This window comes from Phallusia mammillata, chromosome 4 (assembly GCF_965637545.1).
Source record: "Phallusia mammillata chromosome 4, kaPhaMamm4.hap1.1, whole genome shotgun sequence".
NCBI lineage: Eukaryota > Metazoa > Chordata > Ascidiacea > Phlebobranchia > Ascidiidae > Phallusia > Phallusia mammillata.
The window spans coordinates 1,601,070-1,626,087 of NC_137255.1; the positions used below are offsets into that span (position 1 = coordinate 1,601,070).

General features: G+C 36.1%; 5 protein-coding genes across 7 annotated transcripts; 4 read left to right on the forward strand and 1 right to left on the reverse strand.

Moving 5' to 3' along the window:
* The first annotated feature begins 3,934 nt into the window (after window positions 1–3,934).
* Window positions 3,935–9,066, forward strand: LOC145222133 (kelch-like protein 12). The gene is made up of 13 exons (XM_080088174.1): window positions 3,935–4,040; window positions 4,124–4,187; window positions 4,565–4,676; window positions 5,377–5,524; window positions 5,827–6,038; window positions 6,244–6,393; window positions 6,625–6,727; window positions 6,828–6,916; window positions 7,066–7,258; window positions 7,387–7,530; window positions 8,170–8,340; window positions 8,581–8,716; window positions 8,840–9,066. Exons 1-13 carry the CDS (start codon window positions 4,001–4,003, stop codon window positions 8,946–8,948), a joined length of 1,671 nt encoding a protein of 556 aa, XP_079944300.1. The 5' UTR covers window positions 3,935–4,000; the 3' UTR covers window positions 8,949–9,066.
* Window positions 9,067–9,371: 305 nt separating this feature from the next.
* On the forward strand, window positions 9,372–10,515 carry LOC145222158 (phosphopantothenoylcysteine decarboxylase-like). The gene is made up of 2 exons (XM_080088203.1): window positions 9,372–9,642; window positions 10,046–10,515. Exons 1-2 carry the CDS (start codon window positions 9,484–9,486, stop codon window positions 10,433–10,435), a joined length of 549 nt encoding a protein of 182 aa, XP_079944329.1. The 5' UTR covers window positions 9,372–9,483; the 3' UTR covers window positions 10,436–10,515.
* On the forward strand, window positions 10,447–11,947 carry LOC145222142 (2-(3-amino-3-carboxypropyl)histidine synthase subunit 1-like). The gene has a single exon (XM_080088186.1). It carries the CDS (start codon window positions 10,447–10,449, stop codon window positions 11,731–11,733), a length of 1,287 nt encoding a protein of 428 aa, XP_079944312.1. The 3' UTR covers window positions 11,734–11,947.
* Window positions 11,948–12,328: 381 nt separating this feature from the next.
* Window positions 12,329–17,806, forward strand: LOC145222130 (dolichyl-diphosphooligosaccharide--protein glycosyltransferase subunit 1-like). 2 transcript variants are annotated; one of them, XM_080088168.1, is made up of 11 exons: window positions 12,329–12,599; window positions 13,010–13,167; window positions 13,358–13,568; window positions 13,864–14,111; window positions 14,858–15,012; window positions 15,312–15,411; window positions 15,482–15,620; window positions 15,724–15,891; window positions 16,158–16,226; window positions 16,303–16,431; window positions 17,028–17,379. In XM_080088168.1, the coding sequence occupies exons 1-11, from the start codon at window positions 12,381–12,383 to the stop codon at window positions 17,241–17,243; spliced, it is 1,812 nt and encodes a 603-aa protein (XP_079944294.1). In that variant the 5' UTR covers window positions 12,329–12,380; the 3' UTR covers window positions 17,244–17,379. The 2 variants fall into 2 exon arrangements, with proteins under 2 accessions (XP_079944294.1, XP_079944295.1); XM_080088169.1 differs by lacking the exon at window positions 17,028–17,379 and adding an exon at window positions 17,504–17,806 and having other exon boundaries at window positions 12,331–12,599.
* Window positions 17,807–17,896: 90 nt separating this feature from the next.
* Window positions 17,897–24,718, reverse strand: LOC145222141 (haloacid dehalogenase-like hydrolase domain-containing 5). 2 transcript variants are annotated; one of them, XM_080088184.1, is made up of 9 exons: window positions 24,512–24,718; window positions 24,050–24,253; window positions 23,610–23,813; window positions 23,021–23,235; window positions 20,486–20,674; window positions 20,240–20,315; window positions 19,975–20,073; window positions 19,640–19,726; window positions 17,897–19,101 (listed from the first exon to the last, which is right to left on the reverse strand). In XM_080088184.1, exons 1-9 carry the CDS (start codon window positions 24,614–24,616, stop codon window positions 18,952–18,954), a joined length of 1,329 nt encoding a protein of 442 aa, XP_079944310.1. In that variant the 5' UTR covers window positions 24,617–24,718; the 3' UTR covers window positions 17,897–18,951. The 2 variants fall into 2 exon arrangements, with proteins under 2 accessions (XP_079944310.1, XP_079944311.1); XM_080088185.1 differs by lacking the exon at window positions 19,975–20,073.
* Window positions 24,719–25,018: the final 300 nt, after the last annotated feature.

Consider the following 25,018-nt stretch of genomic DNA (forward strand, 5'->3'; position numbering starts at 1 on the left):
GTTATTTCCTTATTAGGTATCTCTATTCATTCCACCTTTTAGCTTTTTTCTGTCCTTTGCGTTTTGAAAACATTCTAACCCCTTACTCCGTGCACTTTATCACAATAAACAATGTAAACAATACCGTTGTTTCCAATGAAGAGGTCAAAAATATTGACGAAAATGTATAAAACATAGTCTATAGTTTTAAATGGTTTCTTATTGGTTTAAGGCAATTTTTCTCAGTGTACCAAACCAATTAATCAAACTTTATTTAGCTGCTTGCATTCAAATCAACATCGAAAAAGCTTTACATTCAAATTAGTATTTGACCAATACTGCTGACGTCATGATCTCCGTCATATTACTTACGTCACCGAAGCATTATGCAAATGCTTTTCCAATCCGACAGATGATAGATGGGTGCAATACATAGAATTGTTCCCCACACTTTATATCCTTGTTAATTCACCTAATTAGAATTATAAGGTTCGGGTCGGGTTTTCTAGATTCAATAAAACAGACCTGAACGTGGGCCTGAGTTCACACTCTGCTGCATCAGTTGTGCCGCAATTTCACCAACTTTCGGATCTGGTTACGACTTTGTTTGTTTTTTTAAACCACGTTTGGGCTCCAATTACAGGCCTGCTTACAACTCGACACCCAATGCTAGTTTGCAACAACCAATGGTTAGTAGGTAATAAGAATTTTCAAAGCGTTTTTTTGTAACTCGATCGAAACAAATGACGCGTTCGTCGCGGGGTATTTTACTCTTGTCGCGTTTCAAAGCGTCTTGTGATTATTTTTCACAGAAAAAATCTTTTTCAAACACGATCACATGACCAGTTCAAAAAGTACATGAAGGGTTTTTTAAACGTGTGTGTACGAGAATGCGTATTTATTACTTGGGTCGTTCATGCTGACCATGGAAACACTCATCTCCAGCCTGCTGTAAGTGTGAAGTTAATTTAAAGTGGTAAAGCTTGTGTTTCAAATCTTTCTACTGTCGTGGGTTCAAATCCCACCGCAAGCTAATTGAAAAAAGTTGAGGTTTTTTCATTTGCTGACAAATCAAAAATACGCTTCGTCACAATAACATTGAAACAACAAAACAACCAAGTCTAAAAATAGGTGAATAGAGAGATGTAAATATATTATTTGTATGCCCAAAAAACACAAAATGAGTTTTCTTTTAATTTCGCAAAAATTCGCTTCAAAGCAAATGTTACCGACATCGCAACAGTGTCACTAATTTTCATCTCAGTAATGACATCATAAGTGCGAGCGATGATTCATAGAATGTTTTCATTATGACGTCACTGTTGTCGCTTTGTCTAACCACGGCGTAGTACTTTCCTTGTAAAGTTATCGCGTTCCACTTGTAAGAATGTCAGCGGTTAGTTTGTGATGTCCTAATGTTGTCAGCTTTTAGTGCAATAACTTCGTACTCTGCTAACACAAGACGTTAAAACATCCTAGAAACCAAGCTAACCACGTTGTATATCTAAGAATGTAACATACTCTATTGCTATTAGAAGGAGATGGAGTATAGATAGAAGTAACTGCTGTTGTTGAGTTGAGTTTCGCTCGGTATAAGACAACATAGCGACACAATTGCACTAAAACAATCACTGAGCTGGAAATAGCTGCGCAACGTTAAAGCGGTTAAAGTTAACCGAATATCGTCATTGAGTTACAAGTTTAATATGCTCTGGGTTTTAATTTTCATGATATTGTTTGTGTGTAAGTCATAATGCAATAACTTGATAATTTAACGAGCCTTCAGTACAGTCTGAATATTTCTTTGCTTTGTATTGGAAAACAAAGAACTTTATTGTACGTTACGTTATTAATAAGCATCCTTTGTGAACGTTTCATTCAGCAATTACCATGTAGGCGCATTACTCGCTCTAAACAACACCATGTGGCAGGAGAAAGTGTTTTACACATTTGCAAAATTGCCGGGAAACGAAACACAAAAGGTCGGTTTGATTCCGTTGTGCGATGTGGCAAGGTTATAATTACCAGTGCCATGAAATGTAGTCATGCGAGACGGTGGTTGGTTGGGTTGCGAGGGCCAGACTCGTTGGTGATTGATCTAGTACAGTGCAGCATCAGAGTAGTTTACTATAAAGAAGCGGGTTTGCAAGCACGCTTTGTTTATCGTACCGCGGAAAATTATTTTTAGTCGATACAAAATGATAAAGTTTATTAAGATGAATTAAATCTCGATTTAAAACTCGTACATTACAAGTCCAGAACTATTCATCATAAAAATGTTTCTTCTCTATTCGCTGTTGAAGGTTTGGTTAACGCGGCGTTGTAGTTAAGTATCGGTTACAACTAGCCACTTAATCTCCACCGTCAGTTGCATTAGTAGAGACAGTGCAGTTTATATGTTAATGCTGCTGTTGGTGGGTGAATCACTTGTGTTTCAAATTGTAGAGATGTGTTCATGCAGTTTGGTGTGTTCACGTTTAAAGGCAAGGGTTTCAAATCGTTGTTTTTTTGCTGTTGGTCACGCACGATTTTTGCTTTTACAAATTCATAAGGAAATGTTGATTTTAGCGAGCAAGGTAGCGAAGACAACTGACAAAAGCACAAATCTGAATAAAATCGAAACCAGGAGCTTAATTTGAAGCCTGAAGAGACAATGAGTTCGAAGCATGTTGTTGGTCACGCGTCTCAACACTGTCACAGTTATTGATGTGAATTAAGTGTAGCTACGTCACTGTGGTTAAAACGACAAACCGTACAGTTGAACGTTTGTGTCACAAGAAAGCACTGAAAAGGCCTCTAAAGCGTAATTAACGAAGTTTAACTTTGATACTTAAAAAAAGTGTTAGAAATAACAAGCATTTTCCCCCTCTTAACACAAAAAAAATGAAACCTGCCTTTCTCAGCTGCACGCGCGACGAGACTTTACGTCATGGCTGTACTTTATAGCGTGTGCCAGAAAGCTGATAAGTGGTAGATAGAGGGGGAGCACGTTCAAATTCAGAGTGTTGGTGTTTGGGATTTTGAATTCAGGTGTATTTTGTTAAATTCCATTGGTTCAGTTTAAGTGCGAAAATGTAGTGTTCAGATGAAATACATGTTTGTCGCGAACGCTTCAGATAACGACACACATGTGTTGTTATATATGGTGGTTTTAATTATTTATGTTTCGCAAAGTAGACAGTTTCAATTAAGGCCAGACAAGGTACATGCATTTGCCAACACGCCAACAACACAATGTATTCAATGCGGCGTTTTTGGTGATAATAATCGTTTCAACGGCTTACCGCCTCAACGATTTTTTTGTAACACTATCGCCACAATTGCGACGATTTTGGCATTTTTGGCATTTTTGGCATTCGCCGACACGAAACCACAGATTCAAGCCATTCTAACCATACAAACAACATGTGGTGAATAGCACAATTGTAAACTGAAAGTATCAACCAGCAAGCACTCGACCTGTCGTGTTTGCTCAAAAGCCACTTCAAATCGGTGCAAGTATTTAAGTTGGCGCCGAAAACAAATTCATCAAGTTGTCGACGTTATTCCAACTGTATATACCCAAGCAGAACATAAAAATGCCAGGGGTAAACAACAGACCTTAGAGCTCAATTTATTTTCCATTACACCGATCCCGTTTATCTACTAATGTCAATATTGTGCGGTTCCGGGCATTCTGTGAGATTTCCAAAGCAAATACTTCGATCGAGAGGCTTAGATGCGACCGCTATGTTGTGTTTGATGATCTGTGATGCTGTAGTTTTTTTTAAAGATGTAGTTTTAATATTGTAGTTTGTTTTGGAGATCTTATGTTGTGGTTAATGTCTTATGTGAATCACAAGCACCGTTTCCTGGCTTGTATGCTAAGTTACTTTCTATTAGTTGAATAAACAATTAAAATTATCCTTTGAATAATAAAAGATATATTTGCATACATTTTATCTATTGCAGGTCTGTAAAGCATTTCTTGTTGTAATTTTTTGATCTGCAACCGTTGTTAAGTGGAACTTGACACAAGAAAATGTCGAGCTTGGTTCACTCTAAGAGCATCAGCGTAAGAGGTGGGAAACTTTTATGTGGAAATTTATTGACAATTAACACTTGGTTAATCAGATTACAATGTGCAACTTTCAACGCTTTGTAGGTTCATTTGATGCCGAACTTTTCGATGAAACCCACGCCAGTGACGTGCTTCACTCGCTACACAGGTCTGCAAAACCATAATCTACTTTATCTCAGTCATAATGCATTTGTGATGATTCGAATCCAGATTCATATCTGATTATGGCTTGTTGCGTAACATCAGGAAAATCTCCCTTAAGAGGAAAATATATTCTTCCGGTTATTGCTCTTTCACATTTAAACCTTTTTAGTCGCGAAGCTAACAGCGTCGCCATTGTTTAACACATCTTTTACGTAACAGTTATGATTATGACGTAACTGATGAAAATCTGCTAAACGTGCTGATATCAAAAGTCATTATCGGGACAACTTTGTTATAATCTGTTTGTGGGTTTCGTCCGTGATTCCAATTATTAGATGATGCTGTTATCGAAATGAAGATTTTAACTGTATTTTTTTTAAGGAACAAAAAGTTCTGTGACGTCACAATCCACACTGATGACGCTGAATTTCCGGTACACAAGTGCATTGTGGGAAGCACGTCAGGATTTTTCGATCGGTTGTTTTCTGAAAACGTGAGTTTTCAACATTTAGTAGAAATATCAATCGTAAAGTCGTTTAGAAAATTAGAAAACGTTGACCCATTTTACGTCACAAAGGCCAAATTTTTGGTTCTAATGAATCAATTCGCCAAATCGTGGCAAACAACATCATCAATGAAAACCTGATGACAAAGATAATCATGTGTATGACGTCACAAAAGCCACAGAACGTTTATTAGCTCATGAAACGCACCTTGGTCGCGGTAAACAAATGATTATATCGATAAAATCTAAACCACATTTTAATGGGGAAATTGTGGGGTTGAAATCACGTTTCTTCACACTTATATATATTGAGATTTTTTGAAGTGCACTTGAACACATTAACTGCCGTGGAAAGGGAGAATTTATTTGTGTTGTTATGAAACGCTTGTTTCGAATTGTATAGTGCCAGGTGCGGTTGAGCTGAACACGAGTCATTTTCTCGAGACGAGTGTAGTTTATTTGTTTATCACGTCTTGCTGCAAACTGCACCGCAAACAACACAAAACATTACACTAATATATAAATAAGTATAATAAGCAAAAAAGGTGATTTAGCGCCTATTTAATTAAGAGGCTCGTATTTACAAAACAGATGTAATTGGTCCAAACTCAAGGTCTTCCTAGGATGGAGCGTATAATATGTTATATAACATTGATACTTTTACACCCCCACTTGCGGAACATTTCAGGGAAACAACTCCAAGGACATCCGGGTGACCGACGTGACGTCATCAATCATGCGCGTCATCATTGATTACGTATACACAAGCACGTTAAATGTCACAGATGAGAATGTTTACAGTTTGTTTGCTGCCGCGAAGCATTTACAAATACGAAGTAAGAAAATTGATTTATGAATTTCTATAAAATGTGTTATTAATTTTGCGTAGACCTTTTTCACGAACTATTTTTTTTAACTATTGTTTTACAAATTATTTTAAACGTATCATTTTTAGGTGGACAAAATTATTCTAATGACTTTATGAAAAATTGGACTGCGAAAAATATTAAGAAAAAATATTCACAGTTTCTCATAAAATTTTGAGTTTGAGTTTCGATAAATTTTAACACAACACAGCAACACTAACTAATCGCAATTAACTTACTCACTTCATCCAACGTCGTCTTTACCTTTGCAGAGATCAAACGGCACTGTATGCAATATCTGCTGTCAGATCTTGTTCCTAAGCAATATATACAAGTCCACGAGAAAGCGAAGAAGTTGAGTTTATTTGAGCTGGGTGAAAAAATCGAACAGCTGATATCTGACAAACTCTCAACCGACAGAAACTCACTTCAACACGTTCCTTCCAACGATTTCACGAAAATTCTAGAACTACGAAACAAATCAGTAAGTGTGTTTCATTGTTACGTCATATTGTTTTTATTACGTAGCATTTGAAAGCGTTTTTCATGTGCATTTTTGCTAGTTTGACTACCCTTTGCAGAAATGCAAGTTTTCTTGGCTTTTGCACATTAGAACTCAAACTATTGGGTAGCCACTACGCAACAAATAACAGTGTATGAGAGTTATTACAACAACTTTTTTGTTTTAGTTCGTGTCGGAGGAGGACACCTACGTGGCGATCGTTGATTGGGTGAAATTTGATTACACAAAAAGATCAAAACTTTTTAAAGATATTTTTCAAAATCTTGACATTCACTTGTTTTCCCGACAATTCCTTAAGGAGGTTGTGTTGAACGAGGTAATAAAGAGATTTTAGTGAAGTTATTGAATGTGTTGTTAAAGGACTCATCTATTTTGTGGAAGAGTCAATAGATCTAGTTGTTGTTGTTGTTGTTTTTTCAAGAAAAGCGGTATGTGTATAAAATGTTGAAAACGGTTTTTGCCTCATTTTAACTTACTGGGATTTGAACTCATTACCTTTGACTTAAAGCAATGGTCGATATGTTCAATGTAAGTTATATATGTTTAGGAATTAGTGCGAACTTGCAACTCTTGTCTAAACGTTGTTGTTGATGAACTAGCTAAAGGAATTTCTTCACCAAAAACAAATTCACGAAAATCCACCAGCAAAGGTCAGAACAAACATGTTTGAAAAAGTAAAATTGAGCCAATATAAACATATTTCATGCATTAAACATTTAAGTTTAAATGTGGCTTTTTATTTTGTTCCAGAAGTTTCTCCGAGTTTTGTTGTTTCGACAAAGGAAGGAACTTTACACAAGTTCGATATTACAAACGCATCTTGGAGTGACATACACAAAGTAAGTAGACGTATGTAGAAAATCAACCAAGAAGATTCGAAAAATGTTGATGAAAAATTGATGTAAAAAGTGTTTTGGTTGAAAAAGAACCTTTTAGGCTTTTTATATCAAATAAAATGTTGACACATCAGTTTACAATTACGTGACAGAAAGAATTTCCTCGCAAGGAAACGATCTTAACTTTCCACGAGAAGCTTGTCTACGTCATAGGTGGCGTGGATACCGATGGGTTGCCTAGCAACGCAGTGTCTTGTATCGATGTGACGTCAGTCGGCTCTGGATGGCACGATGTGACGTCAATGCACGTAAAACGGAGGCATTGTGGGGCGGCATTTTTTGACGGTGTGTGAAAAAAATCATTTTTTTAAAGGGTTTAAAAATTAAATATAATTTTAAATTAAACATTAAATAGGTTAAAAAATTTGAAATTGTGAGGAAATAGAAATTAATAAAAGTTATTTACGTTTCAGGAAAGATGTTTGTGGTCGGCGGAATCGGCGTAGACGGTGACGACCTCTCATCCAGTGAAGTTTACGACCCTGAAACAGGGAAATGGAAACGAATAAAAAACATGAATATACCGCGCTCTCATCCATCTCTGGTTGCTTGTGCAGGTGATGAGAAAATATGGAAGTGTGCTATAACTGTATTTTACGAGGTGGTACTAAATACCGGATGAGACCGCATGTTATTCCTCTTAAAATACTGCATTGTATGTGAAATGTGGAAATACAAGCCCAACAGGGATAAAATAAACCAGATTCTAGTGTAATTTTATTGACAAACCCTCACCCAACCCGAATAGCTCTAACCGTTAGCGCTTTCAAAAGTCCGTAAAATTATATTTTCGTAAAAGCATATTGAAGTTCTTTACAACTTCCTGTTGTGTGATAACATGCGGTATGCCATGCGGTCACATGCGGTCACATGCGGTCACATGCGGTAGCATGCGCTATCATGCGCTATCATGCGGCGTTTAGTACCACCGCATCTGACATTGGGTGTAAATGCAAACTTATAAGTTATATGCATTATCATAATCTGTCAGATATGAGTTGAGTTTGTTTCGTTTGGCTAAAGAAAACATAGCGACACAATTGCACTAAAACGATCACAAAGCCGAAAATAGCTGCGCAACGTTAAAACGTCATGAAGCGCAAAATAGTGGAGGGCACAACTGTTGGATAATGGCTAAACGCGGTGCAAACAAATAAAGACGAACCAGTTTGTAATATTGGTATTATTCGCATCAGGTCGCTTATACGCGCTTGCTGGGAACAGGAACGATGAAAAGTTACAGTCAGTGGATTGTTATGACCCGGAGACCGAATCATGGAGTTTAGTTGCTTCGATTCCACTGAGCAAGTTGTACGGACCATCCGCTGTGCAAATTGGTGGCGCTATTTATCTCATCGCAACTATCGGTGAGTGATTAAATCTGTTTGGACTTTGTCCTGTTTCGATTTCAATCAAACAGTACCACAGACAATGTTGCTGTCATGTTTAAAGGTTAAACGCTTTGTATTGATACCAGCCATGAGTTACATGATTGTTTTCCTAATATTTTAACTATTCGTTTATTTTATGTTGGTTGAGTTAAATCAACTATTTCTCCATTTCGACGTTCAAGTTACACATTCAAGTATATCTATTGTCGTCCCCAGGTTTACATGCGTCGCTAGAGGCGCTCAAGTTCGACCCTGCGAACAATTCATGGAGTCAGTTGACTTCATACAACCTCCCGTATCTATACACGTCATCATGTGCTGTCGGTGGGAAGGTTTACATGATCGATAAATGGTCAGTTGATTCACGAAATAACAAAAACCACCGAAAGCTCTAATCGTAGTCTCGTACCAAGATGAGCAGACTTTTTTTTATGATTTTTGTTTCTGATTTAAAACTTTTCGCTGATTTTCTCAGGAGAAAAGGAGATGAAATTGCGATCTACGACCCACAAGAGGACGACTGGACAACAATCATTCCACAGCGAAAACTCGGACATCGCGTACGCGTTTCCATGGCAATATGAATGACGTAAACACCGAAACATTTTCTACATCGTGCAATTTTTGACCTATTGTATCATAGCAAACGACAACTACAAAAATGTTCGACTTGTTCAACGGTTTTTAAGATGTTATAATTTATTTTTATGAGTTATTATTTCAGTAAGGCTGAGTAGAAGTGAATTATTAGCGAGGATTGTAAAAAATTGCAGAGTTGCAAAAAGTCAGGTTTACGCTTGAGTGATTATTATCAGGCATAACTGATTTCAGCTGAGTCACGTACACACTAAAATATCCGGGTCCATAAAATGAAAACACATCACGTTTTATTTATTTGCGACATAATTGCAAAATAGCCCTAGTAAGGACAATTATACTTCAAGCTTAATCTTGTAACTTGCACTAAACAAAGTTATTTTTACATTTTATGGAAAATGTAGGGTTTTTGGTTTTTGCACAGAATGGATCCAGTTGATCCGGATTATGGTCAGTATTTTATTTTGTGCAAAGGCAGCATGACTTGAAGTTGGAAAGAAAGTTTTTTGTTCAACTTCATCAATGGTTAAAGTTTTGCTCGCCTGTACTGGAAGTGTTGCAACTATTAAAATACCAGAAATTATTGAAAAACTGAAGGAAACTTTACTGGCTGTTGAAATTCGGCTTGTTGTGACTGAAAACGCAAAACATTTTGTAGATTTGTCGAAACTTGATGTAAAGGTTCGTATATTTCTGAAACTATTTGCAATTGAACGAATTTTGTTCAGTTAATTACTGTGCATTTATTTACTACATTTTTTTAATAATTTCTAAATAATAAATAAATAATAATGCATTTATTTATTACATTTAAACAATTTTGTTCACTGAAAATTTAACAAACTTCAAGCTGTTTTGTTCTAAAAACATTTCAGATCTGTGTACTGTAGTTTTTATTTATTTACTGAATTCAGTTTGGCTATAACTGTATACTTCAGTTGTTGGATGTTATTGATATAATTAAAAATCAGTTGATCAAATTATCTTATTATAAATACTGCTGCCTAACTTTAAGTGTTGTTTTGGGAATCATTTATACTAGAACTTTAAACATTATGACTAAAAATCTTATTTGCGGTTTCAGATTTACAGTGATTCTGATGAATGGAACAATTGGTCGAAAATAGGCGATCCAATTCTACACATTGACCTTCGAAATTGGGCTGACATCTATGTTATTTCACCACTTGATGCCAACACACTCGGCAAACTAGCCTCTGGAATTTGTGACAACCTTGTTACCTGCATTGCACGTGCCTGGAGCATTCATGAAAAGCCGCTGATATTTTGTCCTGCTATGAACACTTTGATGTGGAAGCATCCTGCAACTGATAAAAATATTGCTGTATTAAAGGAGTGGAAATATATTGAAGTTCCCCCTATTGTAAAAAAGTTAGCTTGTGGTGATGAAGGTATTGGGGCTCTAGCATCTGTTGATAGTATTGTTTCTTGCATTGCCCATAACTGCTCATAAACAAAATCAGTATGAATGCGACAAAAAATGAAACCGCAGTTGTTCCAGCAACTGTTGTAAAAGCAAACCCCATCCGAAAACGCTTTGGTCCAAAGTCAAGAATTAGTTTGACGAACAAGATACCAGATGAGATTTTAAACGACGTCAAACTGAAACAGGCAGTGTCACTTTTGCCTCCAAACTATGAATTTGAGGTGTTTAAAACAGTCTGGAGAATCAGACAAGCAAATGCCAAATGTATTGCATTGCAATTTCCAGAGGGTCTATTGATGTTCTCCTGCATAATATCTGATATCATTGAAACATTTACAGATGCTGACACTGTTATTATGGGTGACGTGACATATGGAGCGTGTTGCATTGATGACTACTCAGCAAGGGCACTGGGTTGTGACTTTATGGTACACTACGGTCACAGCTGTCTTGTGCCAATCAACAATATGCCGGACATGAAAATGTTGTATGTGTTTGTGCACATAAAAATTGACAACACCCACTTTTTGGAAACGTTAAAACACAACTTCAAAACTGGTTCAAAGCTGGTTATTATCAGTACAGTGCAATTTATCACAACTCTGCAAGCCACGAAAAATGAACTTGTGAACCAAGGCTTAGACATTATCGTTCCACAGATAAAACCTCTTTCACCTGGTGAAGTTTTAGGTTGTACATCACCTTCTCTGAATGGCATTCATGCTGATGCAGTCATATATTTGGGAGACGGACGTTTTCATTTGGAATCAATGATGATTTCTAATCCAGATTTACCTGCTTATGCATATGACCCGTATAGCAAGGAATTTACTCGTGAACATTACGATCACATAAAGATGCTTCACACCAGAAAACAAGAAATAAATAGAGCAATAAAATGCGAAAAATGGGGTTTAATTATGGGTACTTTAGGACGCCAGGGGTCAACAAAAGTCTTGGATCACTTAAGGACTTCAATGGTTAATGCTGGAAAACAAGTCACAACTGTTTTGTTGTCAGAAATTTTTCCGGGCAAATTAAACCTTTTTCCCGATGTTGAGGTTTGGGTCCAAACTTCATGCCCGAGATTGTCCATTGATTGGGGAACTGCTTTTGACAAGCCCCTACTAAATCCATATGAGGCTTCAGTGGCATTGAACTTGATTGAATACAAGGAGAAATACCCCATGGATTTCTATGCCAATGAAAGTTACGGAGCGTGGACACCAAACAACGAAAAACACAGACCTATACAAAAAAAGTCAAGCAGAAAGAAACCTGCAACGACTGACGTTTTAAAGCCGAATGGAATTTTGTCTATTTAAAAATATGTTTATAAGTTGTATGTTCAAATGCCTCATTATTTTACTTTAATGGGTACATTTTTGGATGAATATGCAAATTATAAAACATTTGTTTATTTGGATTTTCGTGTTGTCAGCTTTAATTTGCAATTTTATGGTGAGGTAAATGCAAAATAATTTTTGTTTTGTATGTTCTCAATTGTGTCTTATTACGACAATCTATGTTGTGAAGGTGGTTGTCGTTTGTTTGAAAGTGGAACTTGTAGCATCAGGAGTTTGGTCAGTTTATCAAATGCTTTGTTTTGAGTAAGGATTACTTAATGTATCATGGTTCTTTGACTAACATTGTTCACGCCAAAATACAAACACAAAAGAAAAGCCACAAAAATTCATTTTTGAAGCACCGTTTGATAATCCATAATAAAAACAATAAAAATGTAAGACGGATCAGACAAAAAGTTTCTTATAGATTGGCTTTATTGTTTAGCAAGGCAAAATTTTTACCACACTTCACATCCCAACACGAAAAAAATATTTTTACGCTTGACGTCACAAATAACCGATGCGTGACCGCATTTCAACGTGGCTCTCAACGTCATCACCGGTGTTCCACAGTTTCATTATTCGAGTTTATCAGAATATCGTTTGTCAGTTGGAAAGAAGTGAAAATGTTAAAGCTCACGTTGATTTTGTTGTTGGGTGCCACGATCGCAAGTGCGACGTTGATTAATGAAGAAGTTTCACGGGTTATCGACTTAAAAGCGCACTTGGTGAAAATTTCAACAACTGTGACTTTGAAAAACGACGGAGCATCGTCTGTTTCTTCGTTCGAATATTCGGTTGAACCTTCACATGCAAAACAACTTGCTTATATTTCGGTTTCTCAGGTATGTTGGCTAGCCAAATGTTGCATTATTACTTTTTTTCCCTTTTGTTGCACAGTTGCTGCTTGCTGCAAGGAAGTGCAACCCAATAATTTTTCTCTTACAGTTGAAAAATTAAATCACATTTTAAATCACTTGCTTATATTCTAGTTTTTCAGGTATGTTGACTTGCCAATTGTTGCATTATTTCCTTTTGATGCACAGTTGCTGCAACCCTTCAAAAATTTAAATCACAGTTAAAATCTGTCACTGATTTTATTAATGTGCAGCGCTTATTTAATAACTATAAACTTTTTTGATGGTAAAAGTTGCAATGTTTCGATATTGTAGTGTTAAGTGTCTAATTTACAACTCCGCTTCAGCACCATATAGGTTTTTACCTCACATAGAAATCTCCTAAACTGTTTTTGTAGGGAGGTGAAGGCGGTGAGTCCGTGAATTTCAAGTTGACCCAGAAGGATGTGGCCAAGAAGTTGTTCTCAGTGACTTTGCCCAAAAAGCTTGATGCCAAGTCGTCTGTAAAGTTTGTGGTGGAGGAAGTTTTTGCTGGAGCTCTCAGTCCATTTCCAAAGTAAGTGTCCCTGTTTTAAATGTACATGTCTTCATTATATTATGTATTCATAATGGTTCAGAAGCTATAGCGTCAAATTGTATCTTCAAATTAAATTTGTTTGTCGTAATCGAATTTTTCATTACAGTAAAATGTTTGTGCATTGATGAGTGATGTAAAAATGTGCAATCATTTTGTTTTTTTTATTCAGGGAGATTAGCCAATCCCAGAGCCAGCTTATTATTTACCGTGGCAACCACTTTTACTACTCTCCGTACCAAACTGTCTCACAAAGCACAACAGTCGAACTCCCATCAAACACCATTGAAAGCTATTCCAAGTTCGGAAATCCATCAAAAGAGGATTCTGTGATTAAATATGAAGATTCTACTGAGTTTGAAAATGTGCCAGCAAATTCTCAGGTAAAGTTTACAATATGCAACTTATTTTAGGGCAAGTTTGACTAACAATAAATGTTGTGATTGGTTCTCATTTATATCATTTATCAACCCAAACCACTTTTATGTACTTTGATTTTGATTTTAAATGACACAAACCTGTATTGCACATAAAAATGTTGGCACACAAAGTCTTTATCTTATTTGCCGAAAGTAAAATTTGCATGTGGTTTCAAAAGGTTGATTACTTGCTTTCTTTGCTTTTTTCAACACACATTCAAACTGTATCACTTTTCCCTTTGTCAATTTGTTTTTTCAGAACGCCATGAAAATCCATTATGAGAACAACAGCCCATTCCTCACCATTAGCAAACTCACTCGAGTGGTGGAAGTTTCTCACTGGGGAAATATCGCAGTTGAAGAAAACGTAGACATTCGTCACACCGGGTCAAAGTTGAAAGGGTCGTTCAGCAGATACGACTACCAACGTCAGCCCAACAGCGGGGCTTCATCTGTGAAATCATTCAAGACAATCCTACCGGCATCTGCAGCTGATGTTTACTACAGGTATTGTTTTGAAATGTAGTGAAGGTAACTTTGCCTTTTCAGACTGTGTTGTTTTCTGTGCTAAACTGCTTTGCAATGTAAGTAGTTTAATCATAAACATAACTGCCAAAAAACTGGTGGATATTGAATACATTATGCAGACGTTTCAACAATCTCTGTTGTCATCATCAGTGCAGGTCTGCATGATGTATTTTATATACACCAGTACTTTGGCAGTTATGTTTATGATTAAATTACTTTTCCAAGTCTGTGTATAGTGTTCGTAATAGTGATGGGACGATACCAGGTTTTGAAGCGAGTACCGATACCGAGTACGAGTACCACATGTATATACCTTCGATACCGAGTACGATTACCGAGTACTTAGGTGTAGTGTTGTACTTAGTTGTATATCACTGGCTAATTTATCTGCCATGGTTGGGGTACAGGCGTGCACACACACATGCCGAAAAATGTAATCTCCACGTGATAGCGAAAAAGATATACGTAAACTGGCGGAACTTTTTTCCAATTTTGTGCTGTCCGAAGCAAATATTGGCATAAAGTTGCCCGTATTCTTATGGTGTAAATCGGCCTTTGGTACTCGCACGTTGGTATCGAAAACTGAGGCAAAATATTTCGATACCGAGTACGAGTATCGATACCACTGAAATCGTTCGATACCGAGTACCGGGTACCCGTATCACTAGTTCATAATGAAAATAGTGTTTATGATTTAACCTAACTTTCTAATGATTTCTCTTTAGAGATGAGATTGGAAATATTTCAACCTCTAACCTTTATGAGAAAGACGATTCAGTTGATTTCGAGATTCGACCACGATTTCCACTGTTTGGAGGCTGGAAAACTCATTACTACTTCGGCTACAACTTGCCCAGTTACAACTATCTCTACAGCAGAGGTAAGTGAAGATGAAGTTTTTTCTGGATAAACGTTTTTAAGAAGCTAGACATTTTTTTACCACCTGCCATGCATTTTCAATGTCTCTTCAATTTTACTTCTTGTGTTTGCAAAGCTAAGCCCTCCTTTCAAAAAATTACAAAAAATAGATTTTTTTCAAGTATATAAACCTTTTAAAGAATCCAGCCCTTTTCTTATTACATGCCATGCCTTTTTCATCTTTTTTGTGTTAGATAAATTTAGTCAGCCCTACTGTTATCAATTTTATTGGTTGAACAAACACATCTTGGCTTTTCACAGGTGATTTAAATGCGATCAAGATTAGGTTTGTGGATCATGTCATGGACGAACAAATGGTCGAAGACTTCACCCTGAAAGTTATTCTTCCTGAAGGCTCCAAGTATGTTGATTTGTTTATTTTCCCAAATTTTTTAACACAACTCAATTTACACTCTGTACTTTCGTGGTAGGAACATAAAAGTACATCTTCCATATGAAGCTAAGCGTGAAAAAGATGAACTGCATCTGACATATCTCGACACAGTAGGAAGGCCAGTGATTATTTTCACAAAACAAAACCTTGTTGAACAACACATTGAAGACTTTACTGTGAGTTTTATGACTGGTTTAGCGTTGATTTTGGTAAAAAGAATCTGGTTTTGAAACCACTTTGTGTTAAATTGCTCTTAATCGGAATCAATTTTGATTGCAGTTGACCTACACATTCAACCGTCTGCTTCTACTCCAAGAGCCGCTTCTCATCGTTGGAGCATTCTTCCTTCTATTCTTCACTGTCATCATTATTGTGAGATTGGATTTCTCCATAGCTCATGACAAGATGTCTGAAGCCAGAATGAGAGTTCAGGGAGTTATTGAGAAGGCAAGTTGACTTTGTTTTAGCAACCTTTTATGTTTTCTGTTGGCTGTTTGTTCTCGAATTTCCATTACACACATTGGATAGCCTGAAAGACTTTATTTCGAGTTAACATTAAAAGCTAGCTAAGCAAACTCAAATTGTCAATGGAATAGAAATGAAGCCCCATGAAAGTTTGTTTTCAATTGCTGATAATGGTGGATGAATTTTAAGTTTTTGGTGGGTTGTGGGTAGTTTTTTTCAGTTGTGTATAAAAATAAGTTTTTTAACAGGTTCAATCAGAACAAGCCAAGCGTGATGGATGTTACAAGGCTTATGAGAGTGCAGTCACCAAGTTTAAGGTACGGCCTGTCTCTGCAAGATAATCTAAAAGTCAATTTGTCAAATTTATTAAATTTTTATTTCTTTTTTTTTTAGGCCACCAAGGACCACTCAGCATTTTCTCAGAGTCGAAGGTCGATTGAAAAAGACCACAAGGAGGCGACAAATTCAATTAACCAACTTCTGTCGAAACTGAGGGAAGATGCAGCAGAGGCTGCTGAGCGGGTAAATTTCTTAAATAATATTTATGTTTAACACAACATCTACTATATTGAGTTTAAGTACATTTAGAACAAAACAATTTACAGAATTAAGATTTGATTAATCTAAGGATGTCAGTAAGTGTCCTTTATTATTTTGTATGACAGAGCACTCAATTAAGAAAACTGATAGTTAACAGGGAGCATAAAGTTTCAGGCAAGTGTAAGTGTTTCCATCAGGATAAGACTTTATAACTTAGGTGACATTTAGTGTTTGTTACATGATTTTCCCGCAAAGAGTAGGCATCATATGCTGACGTTCACTGATTGTGGAATATGTGGAATTTTCTGTACGAATAATTGACGGAGCCTTAGTGCTTCCTAAATCAGAATCAGTCAGCGATGTGGACATCATCAGTCGCTCTGCTAAACAATTATTGCATAGTTAAATAAAACCAAAAGTCAAATAATAAAGCCAACGCACAAAAGGAAACAGCAACCTGCTACAAGCGCTTGCTCATTGAGCATGGTCTTACAGGACTAAAGGTTTAGTTTCATCTAAATCCTTGCTGTTGCCTAAATCTTTTAGTTTCACTGACCACAAATACAAACTGCACACAGGGAGGAATAATTTTGCAACCCAAGAAAGTTGAGATTTCTCGCTTGATCCAGGACGAGCAGATAAAACATCGGAAGTCAGGGAAGAGAGGAATGAAAAAAGGATGCACGATCGTCAACATCCAAGAAGCTTTTAATGTTCACACAGTAGACGAGTATTTTAAGACGAGGATTAACATGGTTTGTTGCTGGTGGAAATGTTTTAAAAACAAGCAGTGATTAGATGAGAGACTATACATGTTAGGTTTATACAGAAAAGGTACATTTTAAACAGATTTATGCAGAAAATGGGCTTATTAAGTTTCAAATGCCAAGCAGAAAGACAGTTTGCACAAAGTACTAAGACAAATATATCAGTCTTATTGGGTACAGCGTGTATTGAGATAAAATAATGTTTTTTTTAAGTTAAATGTAAACATTTTGTGGATGTTCATAGTAATTCTCAAACTTGTTATTGCAAAAAGCCAATTATTTTTAAGGTTGCTGGCTTGAATACTTTGGATTCGAATATAAAGGAAAAAATCTCTCAAACAATCCAGCTCGCTGAGAAACTTGTTCAAAAAAAGATGACCAGAGATCAATATCTAGAGCATGACGGAAAATGTCAAAAAGCAATCGAAGACATGAAACAAAAGATATGTGATGTCACCGATGCATTGTGATGTCACAGCACGTCAGTTGTGTGATGATTTGGGTTTAAATTTCTTTGAAAATTTGGTTGAAATACTTTCGTTTTGAAGCAATGAGTTGGAAGCATAAAATAAATTCCTAAATTTTGACACCTTTTTAGTTTGTTGTCTGATTGGAGCTTACTCATATTTTAAATGCTTAAAATTCTAAACAATACTACTAAGCTCACTTGAAATCCAACATTTCTCTCAATAAGAACAAACATTTATTTGTAAGAACAACTTTTAAAGAGAAGAAAAGCGCACTAAACACCAAGCAAAGTATGTTGTACACGTTAAGGATGTAATTCACAGGCACAGTCAGGAAACCTTCATTTATGTTTGTCGACACAATATTGATACGACAAATAAAAGTGTTTGCAGACAGTCCTGCAAATATTCATTAAAATGTGCAACAAAGAGCAGCAAAAACACCAATAAGTTAATGTAGTCGTGTTTGGTTTATAAATGCACACGTCATTATGACGCAATAATCAACTATGCTCACCAGGAATACCAAAGTCATTTGTTAAAAGATTTTGAAACTGACGTCAATTCACAAAGAACCACATATTATATGGTGGTGCAGTCCTTAATTTTGATTTTCGATGGTTTTACAGCATAACTTTGGATTCTGTTGACAGAGGTGAATAAAGCAAGCAACATTGTATTGCCCCTGTGCTATGCAGTGAAGGCAAGCGTACGTATGATGCGTGATTTTTATGGCGATAAGTTACAAGCGCAAAGTAGGAAAACTTGCCAAAAAACATTTGTAAGATACAAAGTGTGCTGTGAGTGTCGTTAGAAGGTAGCACATGGTACCAGAATAAAATGAAAAATTGACTAAACGATCAAGTTCACACAGTAGTACATTATTAGAAAACATAATTGTGAATAAAAACGCAGTTACCAATCATATGTTGACTGCATAAAATCATAAAAGCACATATAAGGCAGTAAGTAACCACAAAATTTTGGGTGAAATTTTGACACTTAAACCCCAACTTTTTTAGATTGTGGATTTTTACGAACATTTGTGTTGAAACAAAGATTTGTCTTTAACTTATTTGCATTGTTTGCAATATTATTTTGGTGCCACAATAAATAAAACTTAAATCTATATAAATACAGCTTTTGTTGCACAAACAATTAGAACATGACAAAACACTATACGCAGAACGAACAATAAAATCAACAGAAGATATTTACAAATCCATGAAAAAATAAAATCTACCAACACATGAAACAAATGCAACATATTATGATGTCATAGGGAACTTTTGTAAGTCAAATATGACGTCGAGGGCTGCGTTGGCGTCTTTGGTGATGTAGGAAGGCATGCAGAGGTTGACGTCAAACTCTATATCACGAGGTCCATGGAAAACTGGTGGGATTTGGTACGGGCTTTCCTGCAACATAGAGTTGTGGAATTATAGAAAGCGTTTTATTTATAATATTTATGGCACATTTTTATGTTTCCTTTGCACATTTAGTTGTGCTATTGTCAAAATATTCAATCTATAATTTAGATCTAAAACTCTGTCAAGCTTACAAATGTCATTGTCACCTTATCTTAATTTATGAAAAATGTTGCCAAGTTAAAACTCCAATGTAATATATAAGCTGTTGCTGCCTGGCATAATATCAAATTTATTGTGCTCTTTTGGCAAATTGTTTTCTCTTCTGGCAATTAGTGTTATTTACCCCAATAAAGGCGACCTGTATAGGATGTCGAAATAAATATACATTTGCCAGAAGAGCTCTACAAAACTCCAATGTAAGTTTGCTGACTGTTTTTGGCCAGGATTGTATTTTAGCTGGTTGGACTATTATTCAACTTTAAGACACTAAAAATTTATGTAGTAAGTGCCAATCTGAGTTAAATCTATGATATAAGTTTGCCAAGTTATTGTGGCCAGGATTATATGTTAACTAGCTAGAACTTACCCCTGGTTGTGGTGAATAAACTCCAGTGCACACCAACACTGAATGACAAGATTCCACATGACTTTCTTGTACTTGTGATGTCACAGGCTGTAAATATGATGTCATGATTTAAATGACATATAAAAGTTTCAATGTACACAAACACAGATGACAACAACACAAAAAACTGACATGTACAAAACAAAAAGATGTTTAAACCAAGGACTTATCAAACCAAAGAAAATTTTACCAAAGAAATTGTTATTGTTGATATGAAACAGATAAACAGACGCATACTTTTACTGCAAATATTCGGGGAAATTAGGTAAATATTAAAGAACTTTAATTGTAATTACATCATTTTGTGTTGCAGCAGTTGTAATACTCCGAATACCAGCATGTACTTGTCTCCATGGCTGCGATCGGACTGTGCCTGATTCGCTTGTAGCTTGGATCTAAAGTAAAAAACAAAATCGTGCAACAAGCTGACAATACAAATGTAACAGAAGAAAACATTACAAATCGCTTACACAACAAACAATCAATCAAAAACATAAGATATGATAATGGTTCACAACAATAAACAACCACAATATCCACATTTTTGCAATTATAACAAACCTGAGTTAATTCCTGTTGTTCTTTTATCCGTTTGTTGTACAGATTTGCACCATAAATGTCGGCCATTGGATTATCTCTGTAAAATGATGCATCTTTGTTTTACAATTCAAATTAACAAAACATATTTCAACAAACAGATTCACACAATTACACATGTTTCTGGCATCATTAACATCTATAAGAAAATTAAAGACACAAAAAATTCTGTTGGCACATGATGGTTTTATCAAAACCCCAAAAACTTACCCAATGGCATAAAGGGTTTTAACTGGTGCACTGAGTCCCATCCTTGCCGACTGCTTTCGGATAAGTTGTTCAGCGTACATGTAAGTTATCTCGCTTGGTTTTCCCATCAGAGCTGTGTAAGTCAACGGCTTTCCCACCATCTTCTCATAAACACTTTCCAAACAATGCATGAATGTGCCATGTCCAAATCTATGACAGAAAAACATACGATTAGAATTTGGTTGTAACTGATGAACTGGAGACTAGGTTGATTTAAACCAAATATTGGTGAGTTTTAAAATGGTAAAACTGCTATTGATACCAGCAATTTACTATGTGTAGCTTTCTAGCTCTGCTTGCTTTATGTATGCTCCTGTAAAAAGTGTGTATGAAGTGACACAAATTTCATAATGACTTAACAGTGTTGTACGTGTTTTTGTGAATTTGGGACTGGTGACATATTAATATTGTCCACAAAAGAATAACTCAATGGAACGCCCTTTATGTCAAGCGATTTTTTTTTGCACTGACTGATGGTTTTCCGACATTTACTGATCGCTCATCCGTCTATATACGCGGAAATCACGCGACCGTTACACCATTTTCCATTATGACGTCACACAACAAAACGCGCGCCGTCAGCCAAAAAATGCATAAACAAACGGATGCACATCAAGCCACCTTCCTCGTTGCTTAGCGACCAGTTGTTGTTGCGCAAAATACAACCATTTTTAAAATCTCCCTAAAATAGTTTTTGTGTAGTGCTGGATATGTTGGTTTCGATTAACCTGTAGCCACTTGTTCAAATTTGAATTTAATTTTCTGTCGGTTTTTCCGAACCTACCCGCCCACTTAAACACACCCCCTCGTCGACCAATCACGGACGTTTGCGTGTCGTGCGTGCTTGCCACATACCCACGAGAGTAAATTGCGATGTTACAAATGTCAAGCTGAAATGAACGACAAAATTATGTACATTCGTGTTTTTCGAGTTATGGCTTATACGTTTTAGCTGTGTGCATCTCTAACGAATTGTGTATCATCAACACTGCCAGTATGTGTTTTTTCTTTCAGGCTCAATAATCTTTGTTCACTACCTATTTATTCCTGAATGTCATAAGGTGAAAACACCCCAGCAGTAACACCTATACGATGTCAACAAATTTCTCCCGCATAAAAACAAGTTCGGTCATGAAAATAAAGCGAATTAGAACCTAAAAAAAACGCGTGATCATGACAAACAAGTTTGGTAACGAAGCCATCGAGTTATTCTCATTACAATTCACGTCAATTTATCGTCAAATTACTGAATTCGCTCGAAAAAACGTGGAAAGCACACAAACGTCACCGAGTACTGGTTATTCCAGTTGAAGTGCTACAGACGTTATGACGTAACAGGCAAACAAAGGGGCGCGTTCAGGTCTGGTCACTAGAATAAACCGCGCGAGTAGCCTTTGTGACATCACACCTAAGGTCCATTGTGAATAACAATTCCTGTAATGTGACGTCATTGTGTTATCTTTGTATTGCGACAAAAACAGGAGATAAATAGATTGTCGCGTGTTTTTATCGAATTCCGTTGAAGGATTTTAAGCGAGATTGAACGATCAGTAAGTCACGTAATTATGGACAAAAAGTGGTTCGTTTACGCCACAATGTGTACTGACACACCCACTAGCATCAACCAACAAACAAACGTTAAAGTAAATGCGTCGTTGCATGAAGTTGTAAAGATAGAACAAAAGTACGCTATTAATAGCGGTCATTGTGGAGCTAGAATTTCAATGACTAATTATATATTTTGTGACGCTAATGTGTGTTAAGTCACAGCTCAACTAAATGGAATTAAGGTTTTCGAAGTGCGCAAAATGAATAAATTTAACACTTAAATATGCCTTACACACGAAGCCCATTTTCTCAAACAAACGTTTTGTAGCGAAATGCAATTCCAGTAAAGACCAATTACATACTGAATATTATGAGCATTATGTATCAGACATACAAGGGCAGGCAGGGCATTTATCAATAATTCATTTATCCACCAGTCCAATACATCTGGTTGTCAGTTAATGCCTACAGGACGACCTGTGTTGCTCAGTGCATGCAACGATGTGGTTGTCAGCTACAGTATTAAATACACGATAATTCGCATGTCATTATGATGTCATAATTTGCATGACACATTTCCTATATTAGGTCACAGCATGTCAAACGAGTCATTCAATTGTATACTGTTTAAGTCAAATAATACTCATAGAGTAAGTTAATATTGTTATGAGGCCTTCGTTGTGTTAATTACACAAATTAATTAAGTTTGTCTTGCCTATACATACAATACAGTGTTGTGTTGAGAATTTAACACTCACATGTGGCAGAAATATGTCATGTTAATCATGTCAACACTTTAATCTAACCTTCAGTCTTATAACCAATGATATTGCATGAAGGGTTAAATACCATTCTGCTTGTGACATGTACATGTCTACCACAGCTGTCCGACACAGGTATGAAATCAGACACAGTTTCACAATCCAGTAACATATCGGTAAGTATTACCTTGGCATGTGGCTTTCAGACATCCATAGTAAATCCATGTTACAAGCCAACACAGGCAGATGTTTGTCGGTTGTCTCCACAATTGGGTCGCTTAACGATCCATGTGTGAGAAGAATATCGATGATCAGTTGAAGATTGGTTTCCCACCTCACTGGTTCGCCGAACAAAACTACTGCTTCAATTTTGGGGAATGTGTCACTTGGTGCATGAGGGGGCTGCATAAAAGTTTATTATTATATACTTCACATAAGTTGTGCTACATAATTGTCTGATAGTGCCTAAATTTGTGACAAAAAAAAACTGTTGTTGTTGTTATTATTTTACCAGCAGGAACATGATTAAAGTATTGATCTTTACACTTACAAAAGTCCAGATTAAAAAGCAGATGTGACAATACAAATCAAGTCATTGATTTATTGATTATAGTCATTTAACTGTAGTTAAATTCTCAGGTTAAAAATAAACCCTGGTGAATGTAAATGTCCACTCTTTAAAACTGAATGACTGATTGTATTAAATGTGCTACAAAACTAAATGATTAGAATTTGATCTGGGTCTAATTTACCTACACAAACCCAAACAAACTAACCAGTTTTGGGCGTCTTTGATGGTCCACCATATCAAGATTAGGAAACGCTGAGCGAATTTGATCGATCGTGATTGTGTTTTGGAATCCAATTCTTTCTGCTATTTTATCAACTGGTCCTTGTCCCGACAGTAAGACACATTTGTCATGGAATTCATCGAACATTCGTAATGGACTGTGAGACATCATTACTTGCTCTGAGGTAATCTGTAACCATGACATAAAAATTATACAATGTTCGTGGCACGAAAGTCATTTTGTGTTTATTCTTTAGGATTATTTAATTTACTATAAAGACTGTAATGTGTCTTTTACCTGTAATCTAAAAAAAATGGCGAAAAGTTATAACAATATTTCTCGTACAAAAGTTATTTTACATTTGTGCTTTAAAATCATGTAATTGAACTGTAAAGTAGGATGACACCATTAAATTTATCTTTTACCTCGACTTCAAGTAATTTAGAGAGTTGCTCTGCTTTAGTTTGTGCGAGAGCGTTTCCAGCATTTGTCACGAAAACAGTTGGAACCCGGAACTTTCCATCTTTGTTGACTAGTTTTTGTTTAAAAGCTTTTTTAGCAGCAGGAATTGCTTTTTTGCCCCGAATAAGAACTCCGTCAATGTCAAACAGCAGCCCAAAGTTTGGCTCCTAAAAACAATCATCCACAATATACATACACTTCATAACATATTCTTTTCTGATATTCCTAATATTTAGTACTATTACAACACACTAGATTCAGGAGAAAAATTACATATTTAACCATTTAATTTTCATAATAAAAAAACAAATAAAACCAAGCTTTTTTCCGGCAATAAACAATATCATTGTTAATTTAAATGAATTACGAAATATTTTCAACATTTAATTCCACATGCTATTTGAAAACTTGGCACTGATATTTACCTTTGAGGAACCGTAATGGAGTTTTGATGAGCTTGTGTATATGAGTGATGTTTTGAACGAATTTAGGCAAGTCCTGGAGACTTTATGTAGAGCAGCAGTCGACATTTTCTAATATTATGCTTAGTTTTGTGGTAGTTTTACAGATTAAAACACACTACTGCATTTTTATTTATTTACACACGGACTAAACACAAAAAATATAAAATAATGTTCCTTTGACCATAGATTTCACATCTAAACTTTAATTAAAGTCGATGCCCAACTTTTAAAAATCGAAATTTGTATCATTTGCGACTAAACTTAAATAAAGGTCTTGGAAGCATTTTAAAACTAACCTAGCCGCCTGCCACAGTGTTAACATTCTGTGTCTGGTTGGCTAAATAAAACACACGTTGAATACTTTGACAATACGCCCTCCACGTTAGCACATATGCTGAAAAAAATCCCAGTCTATTTTGTGAAATTGTCGCTGACCTTCAGTAACCCCTGCTGTCATTATTACGGAAC